This window comes from Rhinoraja longicauda, chromosome 5 (assembly GCF_053455715.1).
Source record: "Rhinoraja longicauda isolate Sanriku21f chromosome 5, sRhiLon1.1, whole genome shotgun sequence".
NCBI classification, from domain to species: Eukaryota; Metazoa; Chordata; class Chondrichthyes; order Rajiformes; family Arhynchobatidae; genus Rhinoraja; species Rhinoraja longicauda.
Genome location: NC_135957.1, coordinates 24000097 through 24021477, shown reverse-complemented (window position 1 = coordinate 24021477; position 21381 = coordinate 24000097). Strand labels below are relative to the sequence as shown.

Here is a 21381-nt window from a genome sequence, read left to right as displayed (position 1 = left end):
CTCTACTTAGAAAACCACGAATTACGTTGGTAATTCTATATTCCCCCCTCCCGTCCGTCTTCCCCCCGCCCCGTACCCCTTCCCCCACCCCCTTCTAACTACTTTAGTGGCAAAAGTTTATTTAGTTTGGTGGGTGAAAATTTGTCGTGAATTTTCCCAACACAAAACAAGCAGACGTTTAAGAAAACGACATGAGCAAAATAGCATTGAGAATTTGAAGCCTTTAACTGTTCATTATCAATAAAAATAATTAATGGAAGCTGTTGTTGATATTTCTAGCAGTTATTTCATTGCGTGACTTAATACCTTTTATATAACAACTCCATTTTATTTTACGTTTGTGTGTGTGTGTGTGCAGCTCTGTTTGAAGTCCCTTTTGGGTATGGGATCACAAGATTCTGTTTCCAACAGTCTTGGCAGATAATTTAATGCTGAACTTGGAGCATCATGCTTTATCAGAATGCATGAGTCACTACACCCTAGAAAACAAGTCCTGTTTGGTTTACTGCGTGGAATTAGAGTGTTTTGTTTGAATTGAAGACATTGGCACATCTTCTATAAGGATAACAACAAACTTGTTTTATCACGTCAACAAATGACCCCAACCTTTAGAGTTGATCAATTTATCTTTAGCCTTGCATGAAAAGGGTGAGCATGATTACTAATCCGGTGTTCGTACAGTTTTCTGGCTATTGCTCACCTTAGATATTACTTTGAAAGCTTAGCCACTTGAATACAGTACTGATTAATGTCAGTTCACATTACTGTGAATAATATGAATCTCTTTGAATTATGTAAACCTTCCTAAAGGCCAGGCATGTGAATTTCCTGCGTTTCCGCGGATTTCTGCGTTTTAAAAATCCATTTTCCGCGCCTTTTGCATGATTTCCACGTTTTTCACTTTGCCAAATAAACGAAGAAATCGGATCGAAAAAAAAACGGGAAAAAAAACGATGTATAGACTTGTAATGAGCACTAGGGTTCCACTAGAGGTTGCTAGGGGTTCCGCGAGAAATCCGCCCCGCGCGCCCTGGAAGTCTCCCTGAAAATGTGGCACCTAGGTTGGGCAAGGCAGCCAATTTCAACATTGGGACTTCCATGGCCGATCGGTGGGTTGAATTTGCAACCTGCGGCCGGGGCTCTGGAACTCCAGCCCAGCTGGAGCCAGCACATCTATCCCCAAAGCCGACTTCCTTAGCCAGCTGGATAAACCAGCAAAGCTCTGGAACCAAGAGTGCCAGAAAATCAGTGGTGGAATTGTAATGTGTAAATATTAAATTTAAGTGCAAGATTATATAACTAAATTAATTAAGACAGGGTTAAAATATAAAACACAGCAGAAAAGCCAATTACCACCTTTTTGGGCTGATTATCAATTAATGTGCGAATTTACTTCAAAATGTTATTAGTATACGGTGACATATTCACATTATTTTGTAATGTCTGTTTTCACTTTAAAATGCAATAAAAGAGACTTGAAACTGGTAATTTTGTGTGTAAATTTTAAGAAATGTTCCAATTTTTTGACCCCCGCAAGGGCTCGGCTCTTTTCCTCTTTTTTATTTTGACTTCACTCACATGCCTGTAAGGCAAATAAATACTTAATATTTACCAGCATTTTATTTTTTATTAAGTTACATAATTATTGGGCATTACTGAATATAGTAGAAATACAACGGGTGATATTTTCAGAAATTCTGGTCTGTGCCTAGTTAATTTTAATTAAGATGTTCTGTAATGCCATTACAGTAATTGCCAGTAGAGTCTGAAGAAGGGTCTTGACCCGAAACGTCACCCATTGCTTCTCTCCAGAGATGCTGCCTGTCCCGCTGAGTTACTTCAGCATTTTGTGTCTATCTTGTGCCATTACATTGATTTCCATGCTCCTATCTAGACGAGCGTGAAAAAAATCAAGGTTAACCTCATTGTAGCTATTGTAATATTGCTGCTGATAAATAAGAGTTTGTGGTTCTTTGGCAGCGAAAGAAATGCTTTGATATCTTCCCCAGCTAGTACATTATTCAGATGTAGACCTTATTAAATGTTTTCTGCCATTCTCATTCATTATGGCTATTCCATAGCAAGGATTGGCTTTTATAGCCAAACTGCTTGGAGGTCAATACTTGAAATTAATCATTTAAAAAAAATCTCCTTCAAGGTAAATGTTTGTATGGTAACAGACTCACTCCTTTAAAATACGTGTAGGAAAATAACTCCTTTAAAATTGTATTCCAAAGTCCGTGTTTCTTGTGTTTGTAAATGATTTTCACAGCTGTGTGCTAGAATTTTGGATGTGTTGTTACCATAGGTGAATGTTAAATTTAATCAGTTATCTGGCATATCAGCAAGGATATGTTGAATTTTGACTAATCGTTTTCATGTTGTAATCTAGGCTTCACTCGCAAATATTTTTAGGAATTCGTGTGATGTTACAATACATGAGACCATATAATCGAATGTATAATTTATTTTAATATTGGTGCACATTCTGGAACTAGTACGGCCTTACATTCTTTTCCATTAACTTGGTGTGAGTGTATCAAGAGACTCCAGTTTAAGTAAGTTAGGCCATTCTTAACCAACAAAAGATAGGCTAAACATATATAGTTCCTCTTAAACTAAAAAACTTATCACAAGATGTAAAATATTCAGAAAAATGATTATTTATGACAATGTCAAATTTTTGTGTGAAGCTCTGTCTGTTACAAATACGTAGTTAGAAAGAATAAACATGAATCTGTCTGAGGAAGGGTCCCAACCATATCCATTCCCTCCACAAATGCTGCCTGACTCGCTGAGTTATTCCATCACTTTGTATTTTGCATTTATCTGGTATCTGTTACAACCACAGAACGTTCAAAAGCATTTTATAAACACATTGTTGTTGCTATTATTTAAAAAAAGAAAATGTTGTAATGAGCTTTTGCACAGTAGTGCCTACGTAACAACGCTATAATTGTCAAATAATCTGTTGTGAAATTAATGAGTGATTTATAATTTCAGAACCGGGGAGAACTCAAATGTTGTTCTTCCAAATGGTTTCATGGTATCTTTCATGTCTACTGGAGAGGGCCATGATGATGGTGGATTAATGTTTCGACTGAATGATAATACCTCTGGCATTATACTAGATAATGTTTTTAAAGTCTCCAGTGAGTAATGAACAACTTTCTGATCCAAGATGTGAGATTTCTCCCATCTCTTCCCACATCCGTCCTCTTCCCACTCCATCAAATTATAGATGACACTGGATATTTCAGGTGGCTAAATTGGAGAATGAACTAATTGAATTGTACCGCTTTATTGCATAATTTGTTTTCGTGGTTAATCAAACATAAAAGAATGTGAAAGTATCCTATCCAGTTAATCATCCCACTTTCAAATGAGGATCAAAGCTAATGGAATTAAAAAATACAACTTTCTGCCTTACTGCACTAAATGCGGTTTCATTAAATTCTGATCCTTCAGAGTCTCTTAATATATTGGTCTCTTAAGATTTATCTCATTTCAATGCCACTGCTAAACTGAAGGCACAAAATGGGCAAAATATTTTAATCATTCTAGATATGGGAAGTTTTGAAATTGGCCTCAAACCATCGGGCAGGTTAGATCTGGGCTATGTTAACAAAGTGCATTAAGCGACCACATGACACAATGGGAGGAAGAGTAGGGGTGATAACAAGGTATCTTGCCTAAAATTTTCTCTCACTTATTAATTATTAATACAATGTATTAACTGATTATTATATGGTGTAGAATTTGGTGGTTGTGTTTTTAACATTGCAATAGTGGTAACTCTTCATTCTCAATTGGCTGTAAAGTGCTTTGGATGTTATGAGGCTTGAAAGCCAGAAATACAAATCTGATGAAGGGAGTAACATCTGAAACATTAATTCTGATTATCGACTGATGATGTGTGACATGAGTGTTTCTAGCATTTTCTATTTTCGTTTCTATCTTCATATCATATCATATCATATATATATACAGCGCGGAAACAGGCCTTTTCGGCCCACCAAGTCCTTCAAATTAGCATGGCCTGTTCTTTAGCTTACTCATAAACAACAAGTGATGTGCTTTTGCCTTGTGTATATGAGGATTGGAAATCTGTTCATACAGTTTGTGTAGATTTCTATATTGTCTTCACTCAAAACAGTGACAAAACTGCAGCAGACAAGAACAAAATGACTGGATTATTTCCCAGGTTCCCATACTACAATAAATGACTGAGAATAATTTCTATATCCACTATTTCTACTACATTTGGGCAATCTACTGAGTGCGAAGATGACCTTCACTCCATTTCAGAGGATTTCAGGTGATTTAGGAGGCCAATGCACAACTTACAGACTGTACCGCACAAGGTTTGTGACAGAGGAGATAGCGATTATCATGAGAAGTGGTCTGCTATTTATCCTCGGCTTTTCTGTGCTCCTGACAGCGGAATTGGAGGTTCTTGCCTCGCTCTGTTGCTTCATTTTGAGCTATCATGGCGTAAGGATTCCCATGTCAGGAGGCTTTGAGGGCATTCTGAGTTGTTTCCTGTGTCCACCTGTTAATTCCTTGCCCTGATAAAACTCAGGGTAGAATGTGTGTTTTGGGAGTCTGATGTCAGACATGCAATCAATGTAGCCTACCCATTGGAACTGCCAGTGATGTCAATGTCATCCTGAGAAAGGATGGTTAAATTGGTTGGTTATCCTGCCAGTGAATTTGGAGGATTTTGCAGAGACAGAATTCCGAGTACCTCTTCCGTGCTTAGTGGTATCCATTGTAAGTCATCCATCCCTCAGAAGTATATAAGGGAATGGTGATAACTGCCTTCCTGTTTGCTTCAGAAACATGAGGGTACATGGAGAAAACCCAATGCGGTCACAGGGAGAGCGTACAAACTCCATACAAACAGCACCTATAGTCAGGATCAAACCCAGGTCTCTGACGCTGTAAGGCAGCAACTCTACCGCTGCACCACCATGCCGCCCTTGTTTGTTCTTGATCGCTACCTTTTTTATCAACTCATTTCTTTAATCATTTTGACTCTCTTACGTAATCTGACTTTTTAATGCCTGGATAGAGTGGATGTGGAGAGAATGTTTCCACTAGTGGGAGAGTCTAGGATCAGAGGTCATAGCCTCAGAATTAAGGCTAAGACTTTCCTTTAGGAAGGAGATGACAAGGAATTTCTTTAGTCAGAGGGTGGTGAATCTGTGGAATTTATTTCCACAGTAGGCAGTAGAAGCCGTCAATGGATATTTTTAAGGCAGAGTAGATAGATTTTTGATTAGTATGGATGTCAGGGATTATGGAGGAAAGGCAGGAGAATGAGGTTAAGAGGGAAACATAGATCAGCTGTGATTGAATGGCGGAATAGACTTGATGGTCCGAATGGCCTAATTCTGCTCCTATCACTTATGAACTTATAATTGGTCATTTGTGCTGGGCAGCTAGTCAGGAACTTAAAATTCGCTGCAGTTTGAGAAATAGCTGCTGCAGCAGTGAATGATCCAAGTTATACTCCAAATGCAAGATTCGTCCATGCACACTGTTCTTTGGACAAAATGCAAATGGTTACTCAGCTTTAATGTTTTGTTTTTTATTGGTTTTGCTGTGAAAATTTTAGATTTATTTGCAGCAGTGCCATTCCGAGCTCCAGCAGCAAATGCTTTCTTTGTTAATGATATTTCTGACAGTTCCAGATATGTTCACTTATGAATGATATGAAGGGAATCTATTCTTGTACCAGTAAAACCTTTGCTAAAGGAGTGCCTGAAATTTAATTTAGCAATTCAAAGCTAAAGGAAATAAAGCTCTGCTCGCAATATCACAAATATTACTTACTGGATATATAGTAATGGCTGCTTTCCAATTTTGAATTTTCGGTTTGTTATTTCTTCCATTGAATAGTAGCGTGCCCTTCTCTATTTCTTGACAAGCTATCCGTTCCTTCAGATGACAGTTCATTTGCGAAAAATCAATTGCAGTTCAAAATTTCTATAACCAAATCTTTCTTTTAATGTTCAATCCTGTTCCATTAATGCTTTGATGCAATCTGTTGAAAATCATTTTGTATTTTGAGAGATGTCAAATGCTTCTTGGATTTACAAGCTGAATCTTAATTTCCATTTATAAAAGCCCATCTATTTGATCTCATCTCATCTTCACAATCTCGAACGTAAATGTTTGTAATCAAGCATTCAGAAATTTGCGGATAATCAGAATGCTTGGTGGTAGTTCAGATTAAATCTTTAACTTCCAGATTAGAAGGGATTTTAAAAGCACTGCCAGAATTGACATAATGAAGCTGAGCACAGCCAAGAAGAAAGATAAATCAAAAATCAGTGCACTTGGGGCTAAAGGCCAATAATGGAAATGTTGACAAAATTGAAACTGATGGGCCGTGACAAGATTGTGATAGTCCCTGGACTGTAATTTATATAAAATAAAATAAAGGGAGACGTTTTAAGAAAATTTCCAAACCAGAAATTTTAGAAATAGATGGTTAGATTTAGAATGCCCAGGAACAAAGGAGATTACAAAGTGGTGGCTCCTTCCTGGTCCATCATGGGTAATGACCTCCCCACCATCAAAGGGATCTATAGGAGGTGCTGCCTCAAACGGCAGTATCATCAAGGACCTACACCACCCTGGCCATGCTTTCATTTCACTCCTGCCTTCAGGAAGGGGATATAGATGTCTGAAAACAGAGACCTCCAGATTCAGGAACAGCTTTTTCTCGAGAAGCATCAGGCTATTGACCACAACAAGCATCAACTAAACTACAAACTGCCTTGGCTGTACTAGGCACTTGGGGCTTTTATTTTATTTTGCACTATATAGGCACTCCATGGCTTGCATAATAGGTGAGTTACTTACATGTATTAGCATTCATAGCAAGAGGATTTGAGTATAGGAGCAGGGAGGTTCTGCTGCAGTTGTACAGGGCCTTGGTGAGACCGCACCTGGAGTATTGTGTACAGTTTTGGTCTCCTAATCTGAGGAAAGACATTCTAGCCTTAGAGGGAGTACAGAGAAGGTTCACCAGATTGATCCCTGGGATGGCAGGACTTTCATATGAAGAAAGACTGGATAGACTAGGCTTATACTCGCTGGAATTTAGAAGACTGAGGGGGGATCTTATTGAAACATATAAAATTCTTAAGGGGTTGGAGAGGCTAGATGCGGGAAGATTGTTCCCGATGTTGGGGAAGTCCAGAACCAGGGGTCACAGCTTAAGGATAAGGGGGAAGTCTTTTAGGACCGTGATGAGAAAACATTTCTTTACACAGAGAGTGGTGAGTCTGTGGAATTCTCTGCCACAGAAGGCAGTTGAGGCCAGTTCATTGGCTATATTTAAGAGGGAGTTAGATGTGGCCCTTGTGGCTAAAGGGATCAGGGGGTATGGAGAGAAGGCAGGTACAGGTTACTGAGCTGGATGATCAGCCATGATCATATTGAATGGCGGTGCAGGCTCGAAGGGCCGAATGGCCTACTCCTGCACCTATTTTCTATGTTTCTATGTATAAAAAATTCACAATAGTTGGGCCCATTTCCTGTGTTATTGCAATGGGAAGGCTTACTGTCCATTTCATAGATATAAAAATGCCGCCTATGCTCGCTGCTCTTCCAGTTTCAGCCACTGTCATTGCGACACTAGGAAGGCAAACGAGAATGAGGGAGGCGTTGGAGAGAAACTCTCGGACGAGTCACCGATATCTTCCACAAGATGTTCCAGTGAGCCCTTCTTCAGCAGCTGACACGGCTGTTGTTGTGGCTCATGTTGTAGGCCCTGGCCGACAGTGCTTTCTTCAGCCACTGCCACAGACAGGACATGCTCGGCCATTATGGGGCTCTCACCTCTCCCTGTTGACTGTCACCTTCTCCACTCCACTTATTTATTTAACTTTTTTTGTTTATTATGTTATCTATCGAGTGCAAACTTGTGGTGCTGCAAGTAAGAATTTCATCATACCGTTTTGATACCCTTGACAATTAAACACTCCTGACTCTCTCGACTCTCTAGTAGGATACAAGGGAAGGAGGGGTTTCAGTATCATGCAAAGACAACAGGCTGATAAGTCGGGGATAAAATTATTATTTTCAATGAGCTGTAGGATGGAAGCTGTGTTTTGGGGCAGGAAATTGTTCTCTCCAGGTTTACTATTGACGTAGCCAATGTATTTGTTTTATTTTGTAATGTTATTGTAAATGTTGAGGTAAAAGCAAGTTCATATCAATGTTGCTCTTTGCTCTGTCCCAGTAAAATAAGAGATGCATGGAAGCTCTAATTTAGCAAATGACTTAACTGTGACTGGTCTAAAATGTATTGCCCACACCTAATTGTCTTAGAACTGAGTAACCATTTCAGGGGGCATTAAGAGTCAATCAAGTAATATGGCAGATTCTATTCTGGAATAAGCGAGTTCAGTATTACAACTGCGCATGCCCAGGTCATGGGTCATCCGGGATAAACATTCTCGCCAGCTGAGCTACTGTGTGTATACAGACCTGCGTTTCATACGTATTTTCCAGTTTTGCTTCTTCGAGGTAAGAAAATAATGCTTTCAAAACCATGAACTAGATGTATTTATGGTATCACAAAATGCTGGAGTAACTCAGCAGGTCAGGCAGCATCTAGGAGAGAAGGAATGGGTGACGTTTCAGGTCGAGACCCTTCTTGTTCATTTGTACAAAACTACGATGATTTTGATGGTTTAATTGGCTTTTCCTTGGTCACCTGCTGGCCTGCTTCGCTGAGTGAGCGAGATTGTGACGATTAATAACAACCATTTTTTATTGTTTTTGTTTTGGACGGGGGTGGGGGGGGGGGGGGAGTATGAAATGAAATGTATGATTACTATAACTATCAATAGATAATATGAAAAGTATTTGTGGGGTTTTCACCTCTTACTATACTATTCCACGGCCCTGGCTGTATGCACGTTTGTTGATTTCTGAATGAGTTCTGAATGTACATTTTGCCGACCTCCCAACCCGTCCGAATTTGGCGGAAAGTTTCTGCTTTCTTATTTCATTTCCGCCATTCCCGCCGCTTGCCTTGCCTCGCCCCGCCGCTTGCCTTGCCCTGCCTCGCCGCTGGCCCAGCCTCGCCGCTGTACTCACCTTGCCACCAGCCTGACCTCGCCGCTAGCCTAGCCTGGCCTGGCCTCGCCGCTGGTCTCGCCTCGCCACTGGTCCGGCCTCGCCGCTAGCCTTGCCTCACCTTGCCGCTCACCCGGTCTCGCCTTGTGGCTGGCCCGGCCTCGCCTCCCCACTGGCCGCTGGCCCAGCCTCACCTCGCCTTTCGCCGCTGGCCTTGCCTCACCTCTCGCCGCTGCTCCGGCCTTGCCTCACCTATCGTCGCTCGCCCGGCCTCGCTGTGTAGCGTGAGGCCCGATGAAGGGGGGGGGGGGTTGTGGTGCGGGAGAGGGGGGCAGTGGAGTGGGAGGAGGGAGTGGGGGTCAGGGGGGTGGGGGAAAGGAGGGGGAGTGGGGGTGGGAGGGGAGGAGGGGTGGGGGAGTGGATTTGGGGAGAGGGGGGTTGGGGGTGTAGGGTTGGGGGTGTAGGGTTGGGGGTGTAGGGTTGGGGGGGACATGGACCGTTGTGATTTGCTGTTGAAGACCACTTGAGCAAGTATGTCTTCAATTAAATTAGGTATGTGCAGTTTTTTAAATTAAACTCTTTCTTCATAACTTAGTCATACATTTTATGACCATTGTTCTTTTATTCAATACCAAGAGAATTGGGATGTGTAAGGGAAAAGCAAAATAGAAAAAACAAAACAAAACAATTTTTTCTTTGTTGTAAAAAGTATTTCTGTTCAATAACCTTTCTATAATAGTAGAATATACTCATGATAGACCTGACATTGTACATGTAGTCCAAGAACTACAGACTGTTGGAAATAATAGTTGTTTTTCACACGTGAATGTAGCGCAACGCGTATGCGCATTTGGCGTGCATACTTCTGAAGAAGGGTCTCGACCCGAAACGTCACCCATTCCTTGTCTCCTGAGATGCTGCCTGACCTGCTGAGTTACTCCAGCATTTTGTGAAATGTATATGTTTAGAAGTAGTCACACATATGCATAGTACTTATGTCAAGTTGCATCTCAAAACTACAAATTGATATTTACTTTGTTTCAAGTAAACAAAATTAAAATGTATGGTATTTACCATAAACATCAAGTTAACTTGTCTCTCATTACTTAGAAAAGACAGCGCTGCAATCACGATCACTAGCAACGCTCTTTGTTTATCCCGAATGACCTTTGACAAATTCCTTGCGTTTATCAAGATACCGAACTCGCTTATTACTCTGTTCATTTAAGGGTATCTGAGTATTTATTGCACATCCACAGTTCTTTTGAAGGTTGTGATAAACCCTTGAACCACCACAGTCTTTGTAGTGGAAATATTCTCAGTGTTGATTTGGGAGTTTCAGGACTTGGATGTTAAAACAATGAAGGAATGATGATATTTTTTCAACTCAGAGTGGGGTGCAATTTGGAGGTGAAGATGTTCAAAATGTGTTAAAAGTACATATGTGGAAGAGGAGTGTATTTTGCAGATGGTACATGTGACAGCCATAGGTGCTCTGAAGGCTGAGTGGGTGAATGTCTAAGGTGCCAGTCATATGGCTGTTTGGTCCTGTTTGTAGCCAAGCTTCTTGTGTCGGTGGGGCTGTAATCATTCAGGCAAGTAGAGAGCATTCCATCTCACTACAGACTTCTGCCATGTAGATGATGAAAAGGGTGCATTGCGTGTGGAGTTGAGCCACTTGCGGCAGGATATGTAGTTTCAGTAACTTATAATCTGTAGGGACATACGGATTAGCGGGGGGGTCTCGAACCCTTGGTTGGGCTAACGAGTCACGGGATGCGGGAGTGCGAGGTATAGTTGTGTCTGGCGCCAAACTCAAAAGATTAGATTAGATTATGTAAGCAGTTAAGTAGTGGTGTCCAAAGTAAGTGCGCAGCTTGTTACGGTTTTTGCTATGAATAAAGACCTTTGGATAATAACGCTAGTTTTGGACTCACTACATTGGTGACCCGAACGTAAGAACACGCAGAATGTCGCAAGTGGGAGCGAACGCGGGCGAGGTTCACTTACCGCCGTTCTGGGCCCATCAGCCGCACCTGTGGTTTGTACAGGCGGAGTCGCAGTTCCATATAAAAAAGGTGGAGAGCGAACAGGAGAAGTACCACCACCTGGTGAGCTGTCTGCAGGCGGAGGTGTCTGCGAGGGTCAGTCAATATCTGACCAGTCCACCCCAAACGGAGCAGTACGTGGGGCTCAAGAGGCTCCTACTGAAGAAATTCGGCTGGAGCCAGAACCAGCGGGCTCTGAAACTGCTCCATCTACCAGCGTTGGGGCAGCGGCTGCCATCCGAGTTGATGACGGAAATGCTGACCTTGGTGGGCGACCATCAGCCGTGCATGGTTTTCGAAGCGGCATTTCGAGAGAAGCTACCCCAGAACGTCAGGCTGGTGTTGGCCGACGTCTCGTTTGACGACCCGGGAACGTTCGCCGAGAAAGCCGACGTGCTCGTCAGGGAGCGGAACACCCGGGACGACTCGGTCAATCGTGTCTCGAGGCCCAGCGGCAGTCGGGGGAGCGGCCGGGAGAGCGACGGCTCGGCCGCTATTTCGCAGTCTGCCAGGCAAGAAGGGGCTGCAGAACATGTTTATTGGTCGCGGGCACAACCAGCACGGCAGAATAAAAGCGGCTGGTGTTTCTTCCATCGGCGGTGGGGCAGTGACGCCCGAATTTGCAGAGCCCCCCGAATTTGCAGAGCCCCGTGTACGTTTCCGGGAAATGCATGGGCCGGTCGAACGTAGAGGCAGTTTCGATTGGCCGTAATCGCTGCCTCTACATGACGGACCAAGAGACCGAGATCGTGTTTCTGGTGGATACGGGAGCGGTGGTGAGTATTGTACCCCCCTACGGCTGTGAAGTTCAAGCGGGGGGGAAGGGGCCGCCCCTTATTGCAGTGAACGGTAGCGCCATCCGCACTTACGGTAAGAGGACTATGTCCCTGTCCTTTGGGTCTAGGACCTACCGTTGGAATTTCATCGTCGCGGATGTGGGCCAGGCCATTTTGGGTGCGGACTTCCTATGGGCGTTTTCGTTGGTAGTAGACGTCCACGGTAGCGGCCTGCAGCCCTCGGCCGACGAACGGCCCCGAAGTACGGGGCCTGTGGCCCCTCCAAGCGCCGCCCCACCCAGTTCAGCGATCCAGGCCATCACGGCTCCTGGTCAGTTCGATGCGGTCCTAGCGGAGTTCCCGCAGCTCCTCGTTGAGCGGTTCGATGCACCTTCCGAGAAGCATGGGGTGGTGCATTTCATTCCGACCGAGGGCCCGCCGGTTTTTGCCCGGGCATGGCGCCTCCCACCCGAAATGCTGGCCATGGCTCGAGAGGAGTTCTTGAGCTTGGAGAGGCTGGGAATTGTGCGGCCTTCAAGTAGTCCGTGGGCCTCCCCCTTGCATATGGTTTCCAAGGCATCTGGGGGGTGGAGACCATGTGGGGATTTCCGACTACTTAACGCGGCAACACGGCCGGACCGCTACCCGATTCCGCACATACAGGACTTCTCAGCTAGCCTAGAGGGGGCTACAATTTTTTCGAAGATCGATCTGGTGCGGGGATATCATCAGATCCCGGTCCATCCGCCGGACATCCCAAAGACGGCTACCATTACTCCGTTCGGGTTGTTTGAGTGGTTGCGCATGCCTTTCGGCCTTAAAAACTCAGCTCAGGCATTTCAGCGTCTCATGGACCGTGTGGGTCGAGGTTTGCCGTTCGTGTTCATTTACCTCGATGACATTTTGATTGCCAGCCGTTCGGTCCAGGAGCACTTAGTCCACCTCCGCACTATATTCCAGAGGCTGCAGGACCACGGCCTGATTCTGCACCCGGACAAATGCCAATTCGGCCTGTCGGTGGTAGATTTTTTGGGTCACCGGGTTACATCGGCCGGAGCCACCCCTTTGCCAGCTAAGGTGGAGGCGGTCCGCTCTTTTCCACGTCCAACTACCATCAAGGGACTGCAGGAATTCGTGGGCATGGTGAACTTTTATCACCGGTTCGTGCCTGCAGCAGCTCGGGTCATGCGCCCCCTTTTTCTATGCCTCGCGGGTAACCCCGCCGAGTTGGTATGGTCCGCATCTGCAGAGACGGCTTTTGTCGCGGTCAAACAGGCCCTCGCCAACGCCACCATGCTGGTGCACCCGCGCTCCTCCGCCCCCACGGCGCTGACGGTGGACGCCTCAGACGTGGCGGTGGGTGGGGTTTTGGAGCAGCAGGTCGAAGGTCAATGGCAGCCCCTGGCGTTTTTCAGCCGGCAGCTCTCGCGAGCTGAGCTCAAATATAGTGCGTTTGATAGGGAGCTTCTGGCCCTCTATTTAGCAGTCCGCCACTTCCGCTATTTTTTGGAAGGCCGTTCTTTCGTGGCCTACACGGATCACAAACCTCTGACATTCGCTTTTGCTAAGGTTTCTGATCCGTGGTCAGCTCGCCAGCAGCGGCACCTCACCCTAATTCCGGAGTTTACCACCGATGTCCGTCATATTGTGGGTAGGCTTAATACGGTTGCTGATGCCCTGTCCCGGCCGGCCATTCCTTCCGTTGCCGTGGTAGACGGACAGGTGGATTTCCAGGAGCTAGCGGAGGCTCAGCGCCTGGAAAAAACGGCCGAGGTGTACGCCTCCACAGCCTCGGGACTGCGTTTGGAGCAGGTGACGTATGGCCCCACAGGTACCAAGTTGTGGTGTGACGTTTCCCTTTCACGCCCTCGCCCGGTGGTGCCTGCCGCCCTGCGACGTAAGGTTTTTGAGGCCATTCACGGCCTGGCACATCCGTCCATCAGGGCGACTTCCGCGATGGTGGCCGCCCGGTTTGTCTGGCACGGCCTGCGGAAACAGGTGGCGGCCTGGGCACGGGCCTGTATTCCGTGCCAGACCTCCAAAGTTCATCGCCATGTCCAGCCCCCATACCAGAGATTCGAGGTTCCCCCAGTCCATTTTTTCCACATCCACGTGGATTTGGTGGGTCCATTGCCTTATTCCAGGGGTTATATCTCCTGACGGTGGTGGATCAGTTTACACGTTGGCCGGAGGCGCTCCTATTGTCGGACACCTCGGCGACCTCCTGTGCACGGGCCCTGGCGTTGCATTGGGTGGCCCGTTTCGGCGTACCGGCTATCATCACCACAGATCGGGGAGCCCAGTTCACCTCCTCCCTCTGGGCCGCGCTGGCACAGTTGTATGGGTCTTGTTTACAGCAGACCACCGCCTACCATCCCCAATCCAACGGGATGGTTGAGCGCTTCCATCGGCAGCTGAAGGCATCCCTCTGTGCCCGACTGACCGGCCACGATTGGGCTGACCAGCTGCCTTGGGTCCTCCTCGGCATTCGTACGGCCCCAAAGGCCGAGCTACGCACGTCCTCGGCCGAGCTCGTCTACGGTTCGCCCCTGCGGGTACCAGGTGACATCCTCCCTTCCGTCCTCGCCCGTGTTGGGTTCCCTCCGGGCACGGGTGGGTTCTCTGGCTCCAGTCCCGACCTCCTGGCACGGAAGCATGGCGGTCCATGTCCCGTCGGACTTGCGGGACTGTGATTTTGTGTTCCTGCGGAAAGATTCCCACCGCCCCACTCTTCATCCGGTTTATCAGGGCCCGTTTCAGGTACTTAAGAGAGGGGCTGTCACTTTTACCTTACAGGTGGGTAATCGCCAGGAGCTCGTTTCAGTATCCCGGCTCAAGCCGGCCCATTTGGACCAGGACCTCCCTGTGTCGGTGGCCCAGCCGCCGCGCAGGGGCCAGCCAATGGCTGCCCCCCTGGTGCCGCCAGCGGCGCCTTGTTTGCCACCTCTCAGCCCCCCGCCGCCTATGGTTGGGCCCGGGCCCCCGTTCCCGATCAAGCGCTCTCCGTCGCCTACGCCCTCCGCTTCCGTGGCCCCTCCATCGCCTCCGGCGGCGGCGGCCTCCCCGCCTCCCGTCACATTGGCGGTATCGGTTTCCCCCCTCCGTATGCGTTCTGGGAGGGAGGTCCGGGCACCCGTGAGGTATGGTTTCGAGGGTTCTGGGGGGAGTCATGTAGGGACATACGGATTAGCGGGGGGTCTCGAACCCTCGGTTGGGCTAACGAGTCACTGGATGCGGGAGCGCGAGGTATAGTTGTGTCTGGCGCCAAACTCAAAAGATTAGATTAGATTATGTAAGCAGTTAAGTAGTGGTGTCCAAAGTAAGTGCGCAGCTTGTTACGGTTTTTGCTATGAATAAAGACCTTTGGATAATAACGCTCGTTTTGGACTCACTACAAACCACAATATGTATGTGCTTGTCCTGTTCAGATTCTGTTTAGGATACTGAAGATATTGATGTGCGGTACTTGGTGATAGTAATAACATTAAATGTCAAGTAGAGGCGGTTAGAGTTTGTTGTTGAAATTGGTCATTGCCAGAAATGTGGCATGAAAGTGGCTTGTCATTTATTATCCCATATCTTAATGTCATCGAGTGAGCCATATTTATTCCACCATAATCCGGTGGTTTCATGCTACTGGTATTAACTTTTTAAAATTCCAGGTTTATTTAATTACTTATATTTACAAAGTTAGTGCAGTAATGCTGCACAAATATTTAAATTTTGAATCTGTGTAACAGTTAAAATGGGTCAGACGTGAAAAATACAACAATAGTTTTGGGAAATAGTGTTAGTTGATTTGATATCAGAAATAGCGTAAATGTAGCGAAATATGTAATTGAATTCTGTTGGACATAGAAACATAGAAAATAGGTGCAGGAGGAGACCATTCGGCCCTTTGAGCCAGCACCGCCATTCATTGTGATCATGGCTGATCATCCACAATCGGTAACCTGTGCCCAACTTCTCCCTATATCCCTTGATTCCACTAGCCCGCAGAGCTCTATCTAACTCTCTCTTAAATTCATCCAATAATTTGGCCTCCACTGCCCTCTGTGGCATAGAATTCCACAAATGTACAACACTGGGTGAAAAAAATTCCTTCTCACCTCAGTTTTAAATGGCCTCCCCTTTATTCTAAGATTATGGCCCCTGGTTCTGGACTCCCCCAACATTGGGAACATTTTTCCTGCATCTAGCTTGTCCAGTTCTTTTATAATTTTATATGTCTCTATATCCCTCTCATCCTTCTAAACTCCAGTGAATTCAGGTCTTTTTAATCTTTCCTCATATGACAGTCCCGCCATTCCAGGGATCATTCTCGTGAACCCATGCTGCGCTGCCTCAATTACAAGGATGTCCTTCCTCAAATTAGGAGACCAAAACTGCACACAATACTCCAGATGTGATCTTACCAGGGTCCTATACAACTGCAGAAGAACCTCTTTATTCCTATACTGAAATCCTCTCGTTATGAAGGCTAACCTGCCATTAGCTTTCTTTACTGCCTGCTGTACCTGCATATTTGAGCATATTTAAGACACAATTGATTACGATGTATTTGAATAGCCAGCTGTTACAAAAATGTACAAGGCTATAAATAAGGGGTCAGAGATTACAGTAAAAAATATATGTTGCAGGATTGGTGCTGTATACTTTTACCATGGAGACAATAAATACTTTATATTAAATCACTAATCTTGAGGAGAATTGATGACTATCAGTGCAACTTGACCCACAAAATAGATGTTTGTTGCTGCATATGGCACGGAAAGGAACCTGTCATAGCTCAACAACTTAATTACTTTAATGTGGAAGCATGTACTGATTAATTATAATGACTAATTACTACCTATATGTAACAGTTATAGTCATGGTTGCTTGCAAGCTGCTTATCATAATTTATGGAATTGGACAATTACACAAAGTTGCATAGTTTCGAAGCATGTCCCCTCATGTTTGTATTTTGTGCTTTTCTTGATGTCTAGATGTTGTATTACAGCATTTTATACCCTAACTTTTTTTTTTTTCCAGATTATAATCTATCTGCACTAGAAGATTTTTTGTTTACCAAAGAGACCAAATATTCTGCATCCAAATCTTCTCAGGATAAAACAAGTCACACAGCAGATGGAAGCTTAGTTTTATATGCTCAGGTACCATCAAGATGCAGCACCAGCAACTGGAAGACTAGGCGACAACGTAGAAATGCTCAGTGCCATGCTTCGAGGGATGCAAGAAAAGTCCCGCTTTCTACATCTGATTCCGACACTAGTTTGGGTGATGACAATTCAGTCATCATCAGACAAAGACGGCAGCAGACTTTGCAGCCTTTTGTAACTCATCAGCCAAGAGAGGACTACAGTTCCCCCAGAAGCTGCCTGCTCCCATCTTTGAGAGTCAGTGAAGTAACACAGGATAGCCCAAGTTTAGAATGTGCTGCCATTTTGGAAGAAGTAGACATGGAGTCATCCATTTTAAGTAGGGTAGCAAATACTCCATTTGATCTTTGTCATATTTTATTGTCTCTGTTAGAAAAAGTTTGCAAGTTTGACATGGCCTTAAATCACAATCCAGCTTTAGCAGCTAGTGTAGTTCCCACATTAACTGAATTTTTGGCAGGATTTGGGAACTGCTGCAATAGTAACATATCTGAAGCTGAGGAATTTGCTACAGGATGGACAACAGAACCAGCAGCCCTGGTTCAAAGAATGCTTTTAAGAACTATCTTGCACTTGATGTCAGTTGAAATAAATTATAGAAGTAACATGCCCGATACACTTCGACGAAATATTGTAGATTTGCTGAGGACAACATTGAAGATTAAGAATTGCATTGAAAAGCGTCCAGATCCTTTTGTTCCACAGCAAAAGAAGACACTGCAAGAGCTCAGCAAAGATATTTCTTTCTCATCTTCTCATCATAAATTGCTGCTGCTACCTGAGTTACTCGAAGTAGTTTTGCAAATTCTCATTTGTACCCTGCAGTCAGCTTCCACCAATCCTTTCTTCTTCAGTCAGGCCATGGACCTGGTCCATGAATTTACGCAGCATCACGGCTTTGAATTATTTGAAAGTACAGTGCTTGAGATGGAAACGTTGATTACAAAAAATGAACCCCAGTCTAAAGAGGCAGCAGAGCACATCAAGTCGCTGATTGGTAATGTCATGAAAATAATCAGCATTGTCAAGAAAGTGAAATCGGAACAACTCCATCAGTCTGTTTGTACACGCAAGCGACACAGACGATGTGAATATTCTCAGTTCATGCACCATCACAGAGATCTGTCTGGTCTCCCTGTCGCAGCATTCAAAAACCAGCAGTCAAAAAATCCTTTTGACACCACAGTGGATGGTGAAATTTGCTATCCCAGTCGTTGCTGCTGTATTGCAGTGTGCGCCCACCAGTGTTTGCGTTTGCTGCAAGAAGTCAGCTTAACTAGCACTTGTGTGCAAATTTTATCAGGTGTGCATTCTGTGGGAATTTGCTGTTGCATGGACCCAAGATCCGTCATTGCCCCCATGCTTTATGCCATGAAATCACAAGCTTTGAAAAACTGTCAGGTGCATATCTTGAATATTCTGAGTAAATTTATCCTTGAGCAGCTTGGGGGTGGGGAAATTTCAGTGAAAATGAAACATGCAAGCTGTAATATTTGCACAGTCGACAGTAGTCAGACACCTGATATTGCAGAGGTTCTACATGGCGGTGTCATAGGCACTGGTTCCTCCTCCAGTCTTTCCAATCCCAATTTCCAATCAGAGGGTATTTTACCAAGCAGAGGGTCCAGAGACATGTTGTGGAGTTGGGAAGCTTTGGAAGCTTACCAGGATCTTCTCTTCATTGAAGATGCACAGCTGAGTTTGCAGGTTGCCAGTCATATATGCTACCTAATCCAAAAAGGCAATGCTGTGGTTAAATGGCAACTTTACACTCACGTCATTAACAGTGTGCTTCAAAAGGGAGTGGAGTTGTCTCACTATGGACAGCAGCTAAGATTAACAACATCCTGTACCCAAGCTTATAATCACCACATCAAATATTTGTCTCGGGATGTTCTTCAACTTCATCTGCACACGTTGCCTTCACTCTTTCAGTCCAAGTGAGTTAACCCTTTTTTTTCTGTTTTACTATGATACTGACTTCACTTTAAGAAGGATGTAGGTTGTAACCAAAGTAGGTGTAGGTTGTAACAAAATTGGGTGTAGGTTTATGGCAAACTACTGATGTTATCAGATTAAAATAAAACACCCTGGCTCAGAGGCAGCACTTTAGTTTCTGAAGCAGGTTTCCAGTGTATACTCAAATGTTAGGCTGATATTCTCCTGCAGCGGGGGATGTTACTGAGGTGCCAACTTTCAGATAACACTCAACTGAGGCCACATCTGGCTTGACAGGTGAATGTAAGACACTCATCTTTGAAGGACAGAGGTGTTCTGGTGTTTTGGTCAACATTTGTATCTGAATCACAATTTAAAACAGATTATCTAGTTACCTTGCTATAGCTGTCAACAGAATTGTTTTGTTTGGAAGTTGTGTTTCTAGCATTACTGCAACAATAGTAATAAAATCACATATTCATGTTAAAATGATTTGTGATGTCTTGATGCAAGTGGTATGAGCATAGAAAATGAAATTAAGATTCAGGGACAGCAGTTCAATGCCATCTACATACTCAAGGCAGCATGGAAAATAATACTAATGGTACTATTCAGCTGTAGCCAAAACTTGGCAGTTATTTGTTACTTTGCAGATGGTGCATTATTGCAGTAGTGGAAACAGTATGGTAGAAACCAGAAGGATGACATTCATACAGCAACCTCCGGCAGTATCGATCAGCAATCGTTACTTTGACACGTTGGAATTAACTTGCAAACATGGAAGAGTTCTATGTTTTATATTGGGATGCTCCAACTTGTCTTTTTAGTCTCGTACAGCTTTTTGGTCCTTGCAAACGTTTCTTCCAGGTCATGATTCATTTTGACCTCTAACACAGAGGAAACCCATGTGGTCACAGAGAGAATGGACAAATTCTACAACGACTGCATCTGAGGTCAGGTTGGAACCCAGGTCTCTGGCGCTGTGAGGCAGCAGCTCTTCAAGCTGCGCCACTGTGCTGCCACCAATTGTGACAATTGTTCAATTCTGTTTTTTAAAAAAACCTTGTGTTTTCCGTTCTACTTTTGATACACTTGGGGAGCAAAGGTACCATGAAAAACATGTAAACTTCAAAATTTCTGTTGTATTTGGTTTGAGTGCATGCCATACTAAAACTAAATGCAGGGAATCATTCCTGAACATAGCATTGATTACATAATAATTCCAAGTTTTCAATTGTGTTGTTGAAGATGTACATTCAGTTTTAGGATCAATTTTATTTATTGTAATATTCATGTTAGTATGGAATTGGGGTTAGATTTCAGACACTGGAAATCTGAATCAAAGAAGACTTATTTGGAGTTTCCATTGTGGAGTGGGGTACATTTTTTATTCTAGTTTTCCTTTGGTATTCAAGACCAGGCATATATGAATGAAATTTTACTCAAGAATATAAACTCTTGCTACCCATGATCTCGAGTGTACAAAGTATTGAGGCTGCAGATTGAAAGAAATTATTGTTTCATTGTGGCGAGTAAGATAGATCTTGTGAAAAGTAGCAAATTATGTTTTCAAACAGGCAAAAAAAGATAATTGTGATTAATTATAGTTAATAATGTCTTAATCACACAGCAAAACCAGATAAAATGCTAACATTTTTGAGTGGTGCATAGAAACCACTTTGATTTAAATTTGAATAGTCTCGAAGAAAATGTTTTGCCATTGTGACCATTAAAGATTTAAAACCATCATAGAATTTAAATCCCTCTGGTCATCTTAACTCAGTTAACTTTTTTTTAAACATAATTGTGATATATAAATGCGTAGTCCATGATTTCCATTGATGTTCCATTTCTGCACTGTGTACATAGTCTATTAATAAATTGAAAGCTTTGTTACAAATACTGCTATGCTTGCACAATGAGTTTATCTTTTATGGATACTGCAAGGACAGGGATGCTTCAAGTAGTTCTTGTTTTGATTTGACAAGAGTTCACTCATTTCTTGGATTATTGGTGAGCAACCTATTGTGAGGTAAACCTGAGTAACTTTCAATGTGATGTGAAAGGTATGAGGAAACATACAATCAGATCCAACCAAATCTAACCAGTGATGCCCACCCAGAATAAACTAAGTTTCCATCTGCCCAGCTTCCAAGTTTCTATCTATGCAGTTTAAGCACAATTTTCCCAATCCTAAAGCAGATGGTAAGTGGGTGAGGGAAAAAAACAAATTTAATTAAAGGAACTGAGCTTAGACATTTGATTCAGATTCTTCTTCCAGAAGAAGTTTCCCTCTCCCTTTCCTCTACTAATCCTCTACCTCCCCACTCTTCCCATTCTCAATAGGAGTAAGAGATT

The 21381-nt window shown here is 44.0% G+C and overlaps 1 protein-coding gene across 3 annotated transcripts in view; it reads left to right on the top strand.

Moving 5' to 3' along the window:
* The window catches only part of lyst (lysosomal trafficking regulator), a 170690-nt gene that overhangs the window by 48495 nt on the left and 100814 nt on the right, over window positions 1–21381 (top strand). For all 3 annotated transcript variants that reach the window (XM_078399124.1, XM_078399122.1, XM_078399123.1), the window contains exon 5: window positions 16958–19025. In XM_078399124.1, the coding sequence (XP_078255250.1) occupies window positions 16958–19025 (2068 nt within the window). The remainder of the gene's footprint in view (window positions 1–16957; window positions 19026–21381) is intronic.